Source organism: Malaclemys terrapin, chromosome 2 (genome assembly GCF_027887155.1).
Source record: "Malaclemys terrapin pileata isolate rMalTer1 chromosome 2, rMalTer1.hap1, whole genome shotgun sequence".
NCBI lineage: Eukaryota > Metazoa > Chordata > Testudines > Emydidae > Malaclemys > Malaclemys terrapin.
The window spans coordinates 244,155,567-244,173,336 of record NC_071506.1 but is presented as its reverse complement, the minus strand read 5'-3'; the positions used below and the strand labels follow the sequence as shown (position 1 = coordinate 244,173,336).

Genomic DNA, 17,770 nt, shown 5'->3' with positions numbered 1-17,770 from the left:
GCTATTGAAGAAGAAGAAAATATAAGGACAACATAAGAACATAAGAATGGCGGTACTGGGTCAGACCAAAAGTCCATCTAGCCCAGTATCCTGTCTACCGACAGTGGCCAATACCAGGTGCCCCAGAGGGAGTGAACCCAACAGGCAATGATCAAGTGATCTCTCTCCTGCCATCCATCTCCACTCTCTGACAAACAGAGGCCATTCCTCGCCCATCCTGGCTAATATCCATTAATGGACTTAACCTCCATGAATTTATCTAGTTCTCTTTTAAATGCTGTTGTAGTCCTAGCTTTCACAACCTCCTCTGGCAAGGAGTTCCACAAGTTGACTGTGCGCTTCATGAAGAAGAACTTCCTTTTATTTGTTTTAAACCTGCTGCCCATTAATTTCATTTGGTGGCCCCTAGTTCTTGTATTATGGGAACAAGTAAATAACTTTTCCTTATTTACTTTCCCTACATCACTCATGATTTTGTATACCTCTATCATATCCCCCCTTAGTCTCCTCTTTTCCAAGCTGAAAAGTCCTAGCCTCTTTAATCTTTGCTCACATGGGACCCGTTCGAAACCCCTAATCATTTTAGTTGCCCTTCTCTGAACCTTTTCTAATGCCAGTATATCTTTTTTGAGATGAGGAGACCATACCTGTACGCAGTATTCAAGATGTGGGCGTACCATGAATTTATATAAGGGCAATAAGATATTCTCCGTCTTATTTTCTATCCTCTTTTTAATGATTCCTAACATCCTGTTTGCTTTTTTGACCGCAGCTGCACACTGTGTGGACATCTTTAGCGAACTATCCATGATGACGCCAAGATCTTTTTCCTGATTCATTGTAGCTAAATTAGCCCCCATCATATTGTATGTATAGTTGGGGTTATTTCTTCCAATGTGCATTACTTTACATTTATCCACATTAAATTTCATTTGCCATTTTGTTGCCCAATCACTTAGTTTTGTGAGATCTTTTTGAAGTTCTTTACAGTCTGCTTTGGTCTTAACTATCTTGAGCAATTTAGTATCATCTGCAAACTTTGCCACTTCACTGTTTACCCCTTTCTCCAGATCATTTATAAATAAGTTGAATAGGATTGGTCTGAGCACTGACCCTTGGGGAACACCACTAGTTACCACTCTCCATTCTGAGAATTTACCATTAATTCCTACCCTTTGTTTCCGGTCTTTTAACCAGTTCTCAATCCATGAAAGGATCTTCCCTCTTATCTCATGACAACTTAATTTACATAAGAGCCTTTGGTGAGGGACCTTGTCAAAGGCTTTCTGGAAATCTAAGTACACCGTGTCCACTGGATCCCCCTTGTCCACATGTTTGTTGACCTCCTTCAAAGAACTCTAATAGATTAGTAAGACACGATTCCCCTTTACAGAAACCATGTTGACTTTTGCCCAACAATTTATGTTCTTCTATGTGTCTGACAATTTTATTCTTTACTATTGTTTCAACTTATTTGCCCGGTACTGATGTTAGAGTTACCAGTCTGTAATTGCTGGGATCACCTCTAGAGCCCTTTTTAAATATTGGTGTTACATTAGCTATCTTCCAGTCATTGAGTACAGATGCCGATTTAAAGGACAGGTTACAAAAGGAAAACCCCATTTCTCTGAGATAACTGCATGATGTTTTAGGATGGGACACATGATGGAGTAAAACATACATGGAATTTTCAAAGTGGGTGTCTGAGCATATTCTGAAGGATGAGCAAATACATACAGTATCAGGGGGTAGCCGTGTTAGTTTGTATCTACAAAAGCAACAAGGAGTCTGGTGGCACCTTAAAGACTAACAGATTTATTTGGGCATAAGCTTTCGTGGGTAAAAACCTCACTTCTTCAGATGCATAAAGTGAAAGTTACAGATGCAGGCATTATATACTGACACATGGAGAGCAGGGAGTTACTTCGCAAGTGGAGAACCAGTGTTGAGAGGGCCAATTCGATCAGGGTGGATGTAGTCCACTCCCAATAATAGATGAGGAGGTGTCAATTCCAGGAGAGGAAAAGCTGCTTCTGTAATGAGCCAGCCACTCCCAGTCCCTATTCAAGCCCAGATTAATGGTGTTAAATTTGCAAACGAATTTTAGTTCTGCTGTTTCTCTTTGAAGTCTGTTTCTGAAGTTTTTTTGTTCAATGATAGTGACTTTTAAATCTGTAATAGAATGACCAGGGAGACTGAAGTGTTCACTTACTGGCTTTTGTATGTTACCATTCCTGATGTCCTATTTGTGTCCATTTATTCTTTTGCGGAGGGACTGTCCGGTTTGGCCAATGTACATGGCAGAGGGGCATTGCTGGCACGTGATGGCATATATAACATTAGTAGATGTGCAGGTGAATGAGCCCTTGATGGTGTGGCTGATGTAGTTGGGTCCTCTGATGGTGTCACCAGAGTAGATATGGGGACAGAGTAGGCAACGAGGTTTGCTACAGGGATTGGTTCCTGGGTTGGTGTTTCTGTGGTGTGGTGTGTAGTTGCTGGTGAGTATTTGCTTCAGGTTGGGGGGGTTGTCTGTAAGCGAGGACTGGCCTGCCTCCCAAGGTCTGTGAGGGTGAGGGATCATTTTCCAGGATAGGTTGTAGATCGTGGATAATGCGCTGGAGAGGCTTTAGCTGGGGGCTGTATGTGATGGCCAGTGGTGGTCTGTTATTGTCCTTGTTGAGCCTGTCCTGTAGTAGGTGATTTCTGGGTACCCGTCTTGCTCTGTCAATCTGTTTCCTCACTTCCCCAGGTGGGTATTCCTCACTTCCCTGAGGAAGTGAGGAAACAGATTGACATTAATTTGTATTTATTCCATCAGAACATATTTATAGTAATGTCCAAACTAATACAAAAACCTGCCTTTGCAAGTTTCATACAGTGAACTGACCTGCTCATCACCTTAGTCCACTTGGATAGAGCAGAGATATTTGTGATCAATTTCAGAAACAAGTTGTAAAATTGTCTAGGTCCGCATTCTTTAATGGTCATGCAAGTCTATTAAATATCTATTACAAACTCGGAATTTAATAAATGATTTCTAATTGACTAGGTGTCATCAGCAACATTCTTGAAAACTCAGTTACAAAGTATTTTTCATTGATTTTCCTTATATTAGAAAATGAAATGTCAGATACCATTAATTGCATTTTCACAATAAAGAGCAACAGCTAAAGAAACTGCTAAGTGAAAGCACTTCCAGTCTAATGCACAATGGATGGATTCACTGTAAATTAATACAATATATCAACATTTATTACAGTAATATGCATCTGTGGGCTAAATTGATGTGAATGTAATTACTATCTTTACAAATGGAGCAGCTCTGCAGGTTTCTACCAAGAAAATCATTCACATATATTTTACACATTCCCATAGCCTTATACAGCATATTATCTGCCTTTCAGCAATACACTAGGTAATTAACCCTTTGGGTCTAAGAGTTTCTACTTATAATGATTGCATCATCATCATACCCTCCTGTACTTGCTGTACTTGCTGCTAGCTGCAGACTGTCCATGTGTCAAGAATCACCACCTTTATGGTTTTTTATCACGCCTGCATCTCACCAAGATGAACCCTGTGACCCAGAATGAAGTTTATTAGGTTGTGACACACATTTCCAGCGAATCTGATGTTCCTCAGACACATAATATAAAGCTTTTTCTTACTATTTTCTTGAGCTACTTAGGAGAGATCTAAGAAGGAATCAGGCTTTATATTAGCAGATAAAATGTCAGATATGATTTGGCATGCCTTCCTTCACACGATTCTTTTATTGCACCCAAACATGAGCATTGTTCTTTGCAGAACAGAGGAAATGGTATTAGTTTTCTGGAAGTGCAAATTCATTTGACTATACACAATTTAATGTTGCACTGGAAGTTTTAACTCCTTTGTGAGGAAAGAAAATCTGTGACCTTTATAAAGTATGTGCTGTAGCATTCAATTTCCCTGCATCTGATCGATAAGCAAACAGGAAATTATATCTTTTTTCACGGCAGAGAAGCATAATTACGCAATAAGGCAATGGAGGTAGTTGTGATTATCTTCGGCTGCACCTGGAAGCTGCCTTGTTGCTTTTTTAAAAACATCTTTATGGTAAGGGAACTGTGTATTAATTTCTGCTGAGAAAGATGAAGTTGACAGTTTAGAATGCTCATGAACAGCAGTTTCAGTTGTGTTTCAGAGCGAATAATGTAGCCCACCTCAAACAATTAGGCTGCTTATTCTATGCACGCAGTGATGAAGTTGTAAACATGTACTTGACAGTTCTTAACCAGAAAAAAAACAATTATGATCTGGCTGGTTGCCAGTGAGTCAGAAACTTGCATTTTTTACAAATTTACAATAAGAATATATTGTCCCCAATACTTGACTTCCAGGGAAAGCATCTCTGCATAATTAGCACTATTGCATGCACATTCTAATTTATGCATTTTAATTATACCGACGGCCCAGTGAATAATTAATGTTAGGAAAACAATAGGTCTGAAACATAAAGCTAAAAAGTATCACTGAAATGCTTTTTAATGGTCTTTGTGGGTTTCACATAACTAATGAAACAGTTTAACTATTTGAGTGCAAGAATATTTTCCTACAATAGCTTTACAGTCAAGTGCTGAGACTTAATTCGCCTGCTCAATAATGGGAGATCATGTGGGCTTCTTAATTTTTCCAGCCACCTGAACCACAGGAACTCAGCTATGTCACACTGGTGATGCCTGGATGCCTAAGTCCATAGGAAGGGCTGGTGGTTGCCATCCATACGGCATGTGAGATGGGAATGCCAAAGTTTCGGAGTGAGATTTCCCACTACACCCCCCCACCTTCAAACTTACTGCTAGTCACGGAGCAGCACTCCCACGTAGGCACTTGAACTCTATCTTGTTGAGAGATAAAAGCTCCTATAGGAGAATAAAAGGAAACTAAATGGTGACCTCAAAACTATTTAGGTGAGATTGACCCAGTGATCCCATCCAGGCCAGATGAAGAACAGACAAACTCAGGAAAGAGACTTCTCCAGGAGTTGATGCATAACATTGTCACACCTAACTTTTAGGCACCCAGAAAATCCCTGGGATTCACAAAGGCTGTGTTTGTTGCACACACAATGCATTGCCAGTGATAAGGAGACAGGAACCTAAGACCAGGGCCGGCTGTGGCTTTTTGGCCGCCCCAAGCAAAAAAAAAAAAAAAAAAAAAAACCTGCGGTGCGGCCGCAGTGCGAGTGCAGGGGGACTGGCTGGGGGGGGGGGGGGGGAAAGGGGGCGGGAGAGAGAGAGAAGGGGGCTGCCAGGGCTACAGCAGGGGCGCTGCCACATGGCCCCTCCCGCTGCGCTGCCGCCTGCCGCGAGGGCTCCGCTCCGGTCGGCAGGGAGGGAAGGAAGAGGACTGCCCTGTAGTGCGCTCTGGTTCTCCGCGCTGCCGCCCCCTACAGGGCGGCCGGAGCGGAACAAACAAAAACAAAAAGCGGCCGTGCCACCCTAGGATTGGGCAGAATGCCGCCTCAAACAATCTGCCGCCCCAAGCACCAGCTTGCTCAGCTGGTGCCTGGAGCCGGCCCTGCCTAAGACTGGTGATTCATAAAAGCCAGCATGCTAGGCAGATCCCCCCCCTGAGATAGTCAATGCGAGATGCATAGGAGAGGGGCGTGTCTTAAGCTCCACCTCTCTCAGGGAGTTCCATGCCTTAGTCTGGGCTGTATGGAGGTGTCTGCCTCTGATTGGGCTTCCCAGCTGCAAACCTGCTCTTGGTGTTAGGCATCTATGCCATTTTTTTCAAGAGGCTGGGGGTGGGAAGGAGGAGGAAGATGACCACCTTCATAACTTTTTGCCGTGTGGTTGGGCACTTACCTAGGATGTGGGAGACCCCCTACTGAAGTCCACCCGCCCCCTCCCTGCCCCCAGAAGGGAAGAAAGGATTTGAGCAGGTGTTGGCCACCTCTCAGAAGAGCACTCTAAACACTCTAAATTCTGATGTGGGGCTCCCTCAATATCACTGTTCCACCTGCATAAATAATTTTAAAAATAATTAATGCAGGGGGACTGGATCCTGGGTCTCTCCATCCCAGGTGAGTGGGCTAATCATCAAGCTACAGGGCCATTCTTGTGCTTGTTCTCTCTCTCAGCCAATGATGCTATATTTATATTTTTCAAAGTGGAACAGCTTCCACAGGAAAGATTGAGGGATCCTGCACATCAGACTATTCCATAGTTCAGTGTTAAAAGCACTCACCTGAGAGTGTGGAGACCCCTATTCAAACCCTTCTTCCTCTCAAGGGAATTGAAGTGGGGATCTCCCACATCCCAGGTGAATACCTTAATGACTGGGCTAAAAATTATGTGGGAGCTCAACCCCTTTTCCTAGTTTTGTGTAAGCCCTGCATAGCAGTCTGATCCGCTAGGCCAGATCAGGCCCCACAGGCAGGTTAGATGGAGGAATACCTATCTTTCCTTGGTTCGCTTCATGCATCACACTCAGGCTCTGGCATCCAGATACCTTGTCTAGGGCTAGAGTGCGCATGTAATATAGGTGCCTAGGGAACTTTCATTGCAAAAATTTAGGCATTGAGTGATTAGAGACAGCTGATCTGGGGTTTTGTGAATCCCACTGGGGTCTGATTCTGTGATTTAGGTGCCTAAAGTGGCAGTTAGGTGCCTTAGTCCCTTTGTGAATCTAGCCCTGCGAAGTCATGTTCATGTTACTATGAAAAAAAATGCATATTCAAGTCTCAAAGCGTGCAATGGCTGACCTTCATGGAGTAAAGCCTTGGAACTCCTGTCATGTAGATTTCAAAATTTGCATTCCAGCTGAGGGTACATAGAAACTAGACAGCAGTTCTGTGCAGTTGTGGAAGCCTCATTATAAAAAGTGATGTGCCACATTCCCATCCAAAAATTGATATAATAATTATGGTAAATGCTTAATTACATGACTCACATGGCAATGTATTATAACATGCACATGAATAGCACCAAATCGGTCATTGTGAATATGACGATGGAGACCAAATTGATATTTTGACAACTTTTTAAAAATAATTGTTTCCTGTTTGAAGTTTGCTTTTAAAGCTCCTAAATAAAATAGTGTAGACAATAAAATATATATATATTATAAGATACTTTTAAAATGACCAGCACTGGAAGCTGCTGCTACTTTAGAAATCAGGCCATTTGTTTAGGTGCCTAAGTATGGCTTTAGGAGATTAACTGTAGGCCACTCTTTCTGAAGGCCTTGGCCCATCTATATATACATAAATATTAAAAACAATGGATCACAATCCCTGCTTTCCTATGCTTCCTCCCAGAGAGAGCCAGTGATGGCTGGTTGATTCTCAGGGTGGATCTCTGCTGTCTGGAGTTCTGGTCATAGATCAGAGCCACCAAGGGGCTGTTAGTTTAAACTAACAGGCTAAGGTCCCTAAAGGATTGAATGCCAGCTGAGTTTACTTGGAGTGCAGTGTACTCCAGCCACCTGGCAAGCTCATCCATGCTGAAGCTGAGTACAGGAAGGAGTGGTGCAGGATTTGCTCAAGATGAGAGTTCCCCTATCCCAGGAGAATTCTCTGCTGGCCATATCCACCTGCTTTCTGGCCCTTCAGAGCTACTCATCTGGTGTAAAGAGGGCAGAACACAAATGAGAATCTGACCCTGTATGCAACTGTATAGTACAAATTTGCTTCCTTTAAGCAACGATATGAAAGAACAGACACACGGATGGGCAAACTAAAGATATTGGAACAATAAGTTTAGCATCCTGTGTGTAGCCGCACATTCATTTGTATCATCTTAATTATTCTACTTCACAATAAGGGGATTAAGGACCTACTCATTGTTTGTTGCTCTTTCCTTGTCCTTGTACTATTACACTTTGTTTGGTATAATATTTAAGTCAGGCTGAAAGAATAATTAGTCCAGAGAGTGAATGTTTCCTTAATCTGTCTGGGGAAAAAAAATATGTCCAGTAAAGTCTGATGTCACTAACTTTAGATCAAAATGTATTTTCATATCAATGTGGATTTCCGTGAATCATCAATTCGGTCTGTGAGGAACAGATCTAACATTTTAAATGCTCCTTATTGCGTAACATAAAATGGGGCTAATTAAGCGTGAGATCAGGAATCTGCAGTACTACTGGTAACAGAATGCTACCCTTTCCCTCTCCCTTTGTAGGGTTATGCTGAGAAGGAGAAGGCCACAGCAAAGGGTCTGGAGGATGTGAAGGCTAACTTCTACTGTGAATTATGTGACAAGCAGTATCACAAACACCAGGAATTTGACAACCACATCAATTCCTATGACCATGCTCACAAGCAGGTAAACTTGGAAAGTCATGCATGTGATTGGTATTCCATCATAAAGGAAGAATATAGCATAGAGTGATTGGAAATCACCTTGAATGGCATGGTTAGAAATATTGTTCTTAACTTTTCTTATGTCCCAGACCCACTAACATTGATTCTGATCCAGAGTCCATTGAAATCAATGGGAATCTTTAGATTGACTGCAATGGATTTTTGATCAGACCCATGAAAACAAACCTCTTGTGTTAATTTTCTTATTCAATATCTAACATAGACGAAGTTCTATGATGGTAACAGATTTAGACCAGGCTCCTGAAAGGACTCAATGATTCCCCATTTTGCTGGTTAATACTTTTAAAGGGACAGAGTTTAAACTAACTCTAATTAAAGACTAGCTAGCCTGGGAAAGATCAAATGCAACCCAGAGCTTATTTTTAAACTAATATTTTTCATTAAAATCAGATGTGAAATATTTTTGGTTTTAAGCATTCTCAAAGGTTAACCAGTTGAACTGAAGGATCATTGCCATCAGTGTGAGATAATGGGTCAGTATGGGTAGTGATAATGATATCTCTACATGTGGGGTTACCGGCCTAAAGGAGGAGAAGGAAGGAGCGCTTTCTCAAACATCCAGCATCCCTCCTTTAGATTCAGATGGTCAATGTATAGTCTAATCATACTGTACCAAGGGCAGAAGACATTTTGTTTTAAAAATAAAAGCATAAATTTCAATTCAACTTCAGAAATATGTGTCTTATAACCATCTACGAAAAGGGGAACCCGGGGAATTACAGACTAGTCAGCTTAACTTCAGTAACCAGAAAAATAATGGAGCAAATAAGCAATCAATTTGCAAATATCTAGAAAATAGTAAGGTGATAAGTAACAGTCAGCGTGGATTTGTCAAGAACAAATCATGTCAAACCAACCTAATAGTTTTCTTTGACAGGGCAACAAGCCTTGTGGATGTGTGTGTGCGGGGGAGCGGTAGATGTGGTATATTTTGACTTTAATAAGACTTTTGATACTGTCTCGCATGACCTTCTCATAAACAAACTAGGGAAATACAGCCTAGATGGAGCTACCATAAGATGGGTGCATAGCTGGTTGGAAAACAGTTCATTCCCAGAGAGTAGTTGGTGGTTCATAGTCAAGCTGGAAGAGCATATTGAAGGGGGTCCTGCAGGGAATGGTACTGGGTCTGATTCTGTTCTATAGCTTCATCAATGACTTAGATAATGGCATAGAGAGTACACTTATAAAGTTTGCAGATGTTACCAAGCTGGGAGGTGTTGCAAGTGCTTTGGAGGACAGGATTAAAATTCAAAATGATCTGGTCAAACTGGAGAAATGTTCTGAAGTAAATAGGAGGAAATTCAATAAGGACAAATGCAAAGTACTCCATTTAGAAAGGAACAATCAGTTGCATACATACAAAATGGGAAATGACTGCCTAGGAAGGAGTACTACGGAAAGGGATCTGGGGGTCATAGTGGATCACAAATTGAATATAAATGTAAAGCTATTGAAAAAAAGAAGTGAATATCATTCTGGGACATATCAGCAGAAGTGTTGTAAGCAAGACACAAGAAGTCTTCTGCTCTACTCTGCCCTGATAAGGCATCAGCTGAAATATCATGTTCAGTTCTGGGAGCCATATTTCAGGAAGATGTGGAGAAATTGGAGCAACACAAATAATTAAAGGTCTAGAAAACATGACCTATGAGGAAAGATTGAAAAAACTGGGTTTGTTAAGTCTGGAGAAGAGAAGACTGAAGGGGGATATGATAACAGTTTCTGGTACATAAAATGTTGTTACAAGGAGGAGAGCGAAAAACTGTTCTCCTTAATCTCTGAGGGTAAGGCAAGGAGCTCTGGGCTTAAATTGCAGCAAGGGGAGGTTTAGGTTGGACGTTAGGAAAAATTTCCTAACTGTCAGGATGGTTAAGCACTGGAACAAATTGCCTAGAGCAGTGGTTTCCAAACTTGTTCCGCCGCTTGTGCAGGGAAAGCCCCTCGTGGGCCGGGCCGGTTTGTTTACCTGCCGCATCCACAGGTTCAGCTGATTGCGACTCCCAGTAGCTCCTATTGGCCTGGAGCAGCGAACCGCAGCCACTGGGAGCCGCGATTGGCCCAACCTGCGGACGTGGCAGGTAAACAAACCAGCCTGGCCCGTTAGCGGCTTTCCCTGCACAAGTGGCGGAACAAGTTTGGGAACCGCTGGCCTAGAGCAGTTGTGGAATCTGAGTCATTGGAGGTTTTTAAGAACAAGTTAGACAAACACTTGTCAGGAATGATCTAATTATTACGTAGTCCTGCCTTCAGTGCAAGGGACTGGACTAAATGACCTATTGAGGTGCCTTCCAGTCCGACACCTCTATGATTCCATGATTTCTCAGGATGGAGCTCTTACAACGTTGCATGCAGACTATAATGAATGTTATTGAACAACATGACTTGTCATTTTAGGAAACAGATAATATTTTTTAATTGCTTATTATCATTTGTTTTGTAACAAGTTAATCACTGCTATATATGCTAGCTACATCCATAGCTGGTGCCTGCTGTCCTGCTAGATGTGCCTTTTACATCTTGCTTTGCTGCTGATTTTAACAGGATGTCAACTTAAAATGGCAGCAAGGAGGAAAAGTGCTATTATTTCATACCAAGATTTCAGGGTTCAGACAAAGTGGTTCCCCCAAAAGTCATGCCAAAATCTGTGAGCATTCAGAATTTCTGATGTAACTGATATGGTTTGTTTCTGCAATGAAAAGGTTTGCTGAAATGATTTAGTCAAATGCAGAAAGTGTTGTGGTGATACAGATAATTAAAGGGTGAGTATTTAGTCATCCGTATCCAACAGAGAAGAGAGATATACAGAATGTTTAATCAAGACAAACCCTCAAGAGAATTTTAGCTCACAAATTTCTAACTACGAGGCAGACACATTATCGATGAAGGGACTAATATGGGAGGGGCTGAATACTCACCAAATTAACCCATTAATTTATGGTGCATGCTCAGCACTTTTTGGGTAAGGGTCTAGGTAACAATGTCAATACTTGAAATGTAAGTCAACCTATGTTAGTAAATACTGCGATGGTTCATGTCCACACTACCCTCCTTCTGTCAGTGCTGCGCGTCCTCACCAGGAGCATTTCCACTGACTTAAGAGGGGCAATGTTGGGGGCTGAGAGCCTGGGCTCTCAGAACCACAGGCAGCTCCTTGACAGGAGCCTAGCTGACCCCTGGGCTCTCGGCTCCCCGCTCCGCATCACTGGGAGCCTAGATGCCCCTGCAGCTCACAGCAGGGTGCCTGGAGCCTCGGTGCAGCTGCCAGGCTCCCTGCGGTGAGTAGGGAGCCTCCAGATGGCTGCTGGGCTGCACCCGCCCAGCTCCCCACTCTCAGCTGCGAGCTGGGCTGCACCTTGGACTCCCCACTCCTCACTACACACTGGGAGCCACTGAGACTCCAGGTGAAGAGCTCCCCCTGGGAACCCAGCTGCGTCCGGGAGTGGGGAGCTGAGAGCCTGGGTGGGGGTGCAGCTGGACTTCCAGCCCATTCCCAGCTTCTGCCAAATAGAGGCTAGGGACACAATAGCAGTTCTTCACATCACCACTCAATTAATCCACACAAACATATGTAATAATATACAACAAAAACATTTTCAGATCCCATACCTGTGAAGCTAATATTAATATCCCCCCTTCAGTGTTTTTCCACTTGTCAGGATTGTATCTGAACTCAAACCGATCCAGTCCCAGCACATAGCAACAACCTCCCCCATCCCCCAACACTACTCTCTCCCTGTGATTTATGCAAAATAAAACTGCCATTTTGATGCACCGACCAGTTTTTCTTGGCTGCTTTCCATCATAATAGATAATGTTTAAGCAATAAAACTCTTTTTAATTTTAAAGTAAATGTAGTGCTCTGAAAGCTGCCAGATTGACAGTACTCAAGACTAACAGCCTGTACTTAAATGCACATATATACTACATCAAGTGCCAGTTCAAGTTTCCTCCACCCTGCCCTTTCAAATATAGCTCAGAAGTAGCTACCCACTTTGGGAAAAGGGTAATTTAGTCCTGCAGGCCCATTCACTTCTTCACCCCTATGCCAAGATGCCAGTAACATTAGTTTGCAGAAGAACGGGGACAAGGACACCCCTCTGCTCCAACTTCTATAGTAGGTCACTACACATGAAAAGTTTCTGATATGTCAAGTTAATATCCTTCCCATAGAGCAGGGCCTCTGTTTCTCTGTCATAAATAGGAAGATTCCCCATCACTTCGTGTATCTCACACCATCACCTGCAAAGACTTTTGTCACAGCTAACAGTCTTCTCTAATTGGAGCTGAATTAAAGAGTGACCCTTCAGAGCTCATTAGAAACGCTCTACAATTGACCAAAGGGATAGTTTATGAACAAAAAAGTCATTCCCTGGTGTTCCCTTACCTCTCATCCATAGGTTGCTACTCGACAATAGTCCTTTCAACAATAGTCCTTTCCCCGATATTATGGGGCTCATCATTCTCTGGAATGGGAAAGCAACAAATAGAATTAATTTCTCAAGAAGCCATTAACTTGATGCTGCATAGAGTTAGAGTCTGATCCCTGCTTAATTTGGGTCTGAACTTTCAAAGTAGCCCCATTCAGAAAATAATAGCAAAGACAAACTACTTCTACATTCCTCCACCACAGGGCCGGCGCAACCCATTAGGCGACCTAGGCGGTCGCCTAGGGTGCTGCGATTTGGGGGGCAGCGACCGCAGTGGTATTTCCGTGGCAGAACCTTCCGCCGCCTCTGTGCGGGGGCAGCATTTCGGGGCGGCGGAAAAGCTGGCGGCCCTCCTGCTCCACCACTAAAAGATAGGCTATTGCAGTCTTATTGTATACGAGGCTGAAAGATTGTCTGCTAAGCCGAAGGAAAGAACATTGTATTGTTTGTCCACATACTGTATGGAGTGCATATCAAGGCAAGGCAATGTGTCTCTTAGACATGGGCCATCCTTTGCAAACTGGATCAGCCACTATACACCAGATATGGAAACACAATGTGAGACATTTGAGCTAAGGAGCCCAGCAAATCTGATCCGGTTTCCCAGCTGGTGATTATATCCAGTGATTGAGAAATAAAACACAAAAGGGTATTTTTAGCACAGGAGTGAGCAAAAGCAGAGATGTTAATGGTTTAACTGAGCATTATACCATACATCCTACGTTCTTCTCCTGTTCTGTGTTCTGCAGAACACTGATTTTCTTTGATAATTTCTGACTCAAAATCTGCAAACATTATGCTTTTCTAAAATGAAATTCAGGAGTTGTTTTTCCATTTATGATTTCATCCATTCATTAAAGTACAAAGTGCAAAGTCTTGGCCCTAATACTTAGTATGGTACTCATTTCTTAGAAGGTTTCTAAGGTTTAACTATAACAGCTTGGCCTTGTTCACTTAACTAATTTGTACTAGTGTGCTAGGCTAACCTCATACATTAGTTAACCATATAGTACGTTATCAAAAGCTTTATCAAATACACGTTCTCCACCAATGTCTGTTTTTGCATTATCTTCTAACAAAAATCCATCTAGCACAGGCAAATATGATTTATACACAATTCAGTAATTATGATTAGTTTTTAGCCATATGATTAGTTTTTAGCCATTTTTATTTCTATAGCTGTTTTATTATCTTATTGTTAGTTCATATCACCAATGTCTTACCTATTACATAGTCCAGATATACTGTGCTAAACCTTCATGGAGAAGATGCCCCTTTCTGAAGATTAAGTCCTTTGAATGCAAATCCTGGGATATAGTGAATGTGTAAATTCTGGTTGTGTGCAGACCTTCCCATCACTCCAAAGGCTTCTCTATGTGAGATATTTGCTCTTAAACTTGGTATTGGTATCAAGTTTGGTATTGTCTTGAGAGGAGAGAAGGGCAGAGGGGCTTCAGTATGCACTCTTGAGAGCTTTAATTCATGGTCCCTGTACCTTTGACCATCATAACAACCATATGCTTACAAGCAGCTGGTCTCTCTGGCCTGACACATACAAGTGGGCACATTTTGGACTTTGGCATGGAGGTCGGGGTTGAAGACAAAGTTATCAAATTTTCAAGTCTTTATTCAGTTTTAATTCACACCTTTCTTAGGCAAACTCCCATTGAGTTCAATAGGGGTTTGCTAGAATAACAACCTCAGGATTCATCCCATATTGAATACAATTCTATCATGGACTAAATAATCACCACTTTTACAGACTGGGTTAGGGCCTATTCACTCTCAGAAGCAAAGGATCTGTGATGATGGTCTTCTCTCAGCAACTAATGGATCCAACTATTTTCTAGAATTTTCTGGGGGGGTGGGAAGCATATGTGCCTCCAGAGCAGGTTATGGATTCTCTGCTAGCACATTAAAATGACCAGCTTTATGCAAGTATTTATTCCCTGGCTCTTAAACAAAAGCAACCTAAAGGTCACCATGTTTTAATGATTACCTGTAACAAAGAGAAAAGGAAGATTATCACAGTATTGGTGGCAAAATACAAGTACATGTACTGAATCAAGTACTGATTCTGACCAGCTATGCAAAAGGGAGTTTTTGCCTTTGTATGCTGTGGCATTCTTGAAGGCTAGCCTGGGCAACAGAATTGCTTGGGCAGTGGCCCATTTGACAAAACCACAATGCCTCCCTGCCAAGCATCTGAGGTGAATGATCCCTGCTGCAAGGAATTCTCATTATTCTTTGCAAAGAAGATTGACTGAATTAGAAGCAATTTCACCGGAGCTATAGAAAGTATTCCAGTACTGGAGGGACAGATAACCTTGGTTTGGTTCAAAGAAGGGATTAGTATGGAAGGCAATGCAAGCTATTGTTTGAAAATATAGCATGCACTTTTATATAAAATCATTATAAGTAAAATAGAAAATAATATAAGGCAGTATATTCCCTTTAAGAGAGTTCCTTAGTTACATACATATGTGAATAGAAAAGAGACCAAATTTGGTTAGAGATATCCATTTTGTTGGTGGCATCAAATGAAATCTTTCAGTGCCTCTAGGTCATTCACAACATTCATTTATTGTAGTACTGAAGTAGTTGGAGAGTTCCAATTTTGTATATATAATTCTTGTCAAACAACAAGGCCTCCTTAGAAACCAGCAAGAGAAAGTTGTAAAATATAAATCTGATCCATATACTGTGTAATAATAATAATGATAAAAATAAGCTGCTAAGAAAAACAAGGCTGTATTGCCATCTTGGGGCTTCTGGTGACATCACAGGTATTTATTTGCAATTTTTGAGATACCAAAGCTGGTGATGATCACCCTAATGAAAATGCAGTCAGTTCTTAGTATGTTTGGAATCTACAGTATGTTTGTGTTATCTGAGCAGGATCTTTCAGTCTACCATTCTACACATGCTTGTATCTAAAGAGATGCATGCTAACACTTGTGTGCATGCCATGCATAATCTAGGCACATACAACTGTGCACATTTTGACCTCCAGCTCCTAGTAATATCAATGGGACTTGGTGAAAACTCCAGTACTGGAAGTTGTGCAGCTGCTACACTATTTAAAGGCTAAGCAGATGTATTTAAATGCTGTCTGTAACTAGAAAATGAAAATTTAAATACATACAACATCAGGTGGAGGCCAGGTAATGCCCTGCCTGAAAATGTAACCATTCATGAACGTGAAATGCACACTAAAAAGCTTGGATTAAATCCTTTCTATCAAGGGGGCTAATTGCCTTTCAACTTTAAAACCAACTACAGCACAACCAAGCACAACAACTGATGCTCTCTGTTATTGTAACAGGGTTAGCTTTACCTTTAACCTCTCTCTGTCTGTGGGCACCCCTTCCAAGTGACAGGTATTCACTTCTCTCAGAGTGGAATCCTGCAATTCACCCCACTTTTACACTGGGTGTCCAGACTACCTATTTACCAACCATGTTTCCTGGGATTGGTGCCTAACCATCAGAGGAGTGAAGTTCTGGTACAGCCTTCCAAAGGGGAGCAGTGGGGGCAAAACAACCTAACTGGCTTCAAGACTGAGCTTGATAAGTTTATGGAGGGGATGGTATGATGGGACTGCTGACAATGGCCCATAAGTGACTGCCAGTAGCAATAATCCCCAACTGCTGGAGAGGGGACACACAATGGGGAGGACCATGAGTTACTACAGAGAATTCTTTCCCAGTATCTGACTGGCAGATCTTCCCTACATGCTGTGGGTCTAACTGATCACAATATTGGAGTCAGGAAGGAATTTCCCCCTGGGTCAGATTGGTTGAGACCCTGGGGTGTTTTTTTTTTTTTTTTTTTGCCTTCCTCTGCAGCATGGGGCATGGGTCACTTGCAGGCTTAAACTAGTGTCAATGGTGAATTCTCTGTAATTTGAAGTCTTTAAACCATGATTTGAGGACTTCAGTAACTCAGCCAGAGGTTAGGACCTGTGGCCTGCATTGTGCAGGAGGTCAGACTAGATATTCACGATGGTCCCTTCTGACTTTGAAGTCTGTGAGTCTCTGGCCTCCCCTTGATCGATTTGCATTGGAGACAGAGGCAAACACGCAAAACAACATGCCTTTGTCTAAGGCAGCCTCCAAAATATATTTCAAGAATCTATTACAGCTCACATACATAACTCTTTATACACAGCCCCTACATGCACCACATGACCAGCATATTGCCAGTTTTTATATGATAGCCTAAAAGTTGCTGTTTGGCTACATATTCTGACAACAGTATGTTGGGTGTGCCTATGCTAGTTGGCACAAAGGGGCTCTTAGAGTCACAACCTGTATAGTCAGTTGAGCACCAACGATTGGAGCTGTCTAAAAGAGATTGAGTTTTGGTTCCCTCAATGTGCAAAAACTATCCAGGATTGAGTTAACTCTTTGTACCCATGTAGCAGAAAGCACAATTAGACTGAAATCAATAGAGGCCCACATAATATTCTCCAACATTCTTCATATCCCATTTATGAGGCTAAGACTGAACCATTATTATACTAATGCTTTCCTATTACAGCAATTATATAGAGAATAAAATGGTAAGGGATAGGAAAGATAGGTTGAAAGAGCTGGCTTATAAGTAGTTGTGTTTAGTGGTGTAGGCAGCACATAAGTAGATGTATGCAAATTTTACATGTGCACCAATTTTTACATTCAAACTACATATTTAAGTATACAATTTGGGCAGTCACTAGATTTCTATATGCAAATATGTTTATGTATGCCCAATGATAACATGTGCAATGGTGTGTAGGCAAAATAATCCCCCAGTCTTGAACAATAAAAAATTTATGAACTTGCTTAACTTTAAGTACATAGGCAGTCCCACTTACTTTAATAGAACTATTCACATGCATAAAGTTAAGCACATGCGTTGCTTTATCAGGATTAGGGCTTTAGAGGACACTTTATTTATTTGTGCTTGTTTGTTTATTTAA

The 17,770-nt window shown here is 41.8% G+C and overlaps 1 protein-coding gene across 1 annotated transcript in view; it reads left to right on the top strand.

Moving 5' to 3' along the window:
* ZNF804B (zinc finger protein 804B) overlaps window positions 1–17,770 on the top strand; it is a 367,612-nt gene that overhangs the window by 306,430 nt on the left and 43,412 nt on the right. The window contains exon 2 of the mRNA XM_054017193.1: window positions 8,175–8,318. Within this exon, the coding sequence (XP_053873168.1) occupies window positions 8,175–8,318 (144 nt within the window). The remainder of the gene's footprint in view (window positions 1–8,174; window positions 8,319–17,770) is intronic.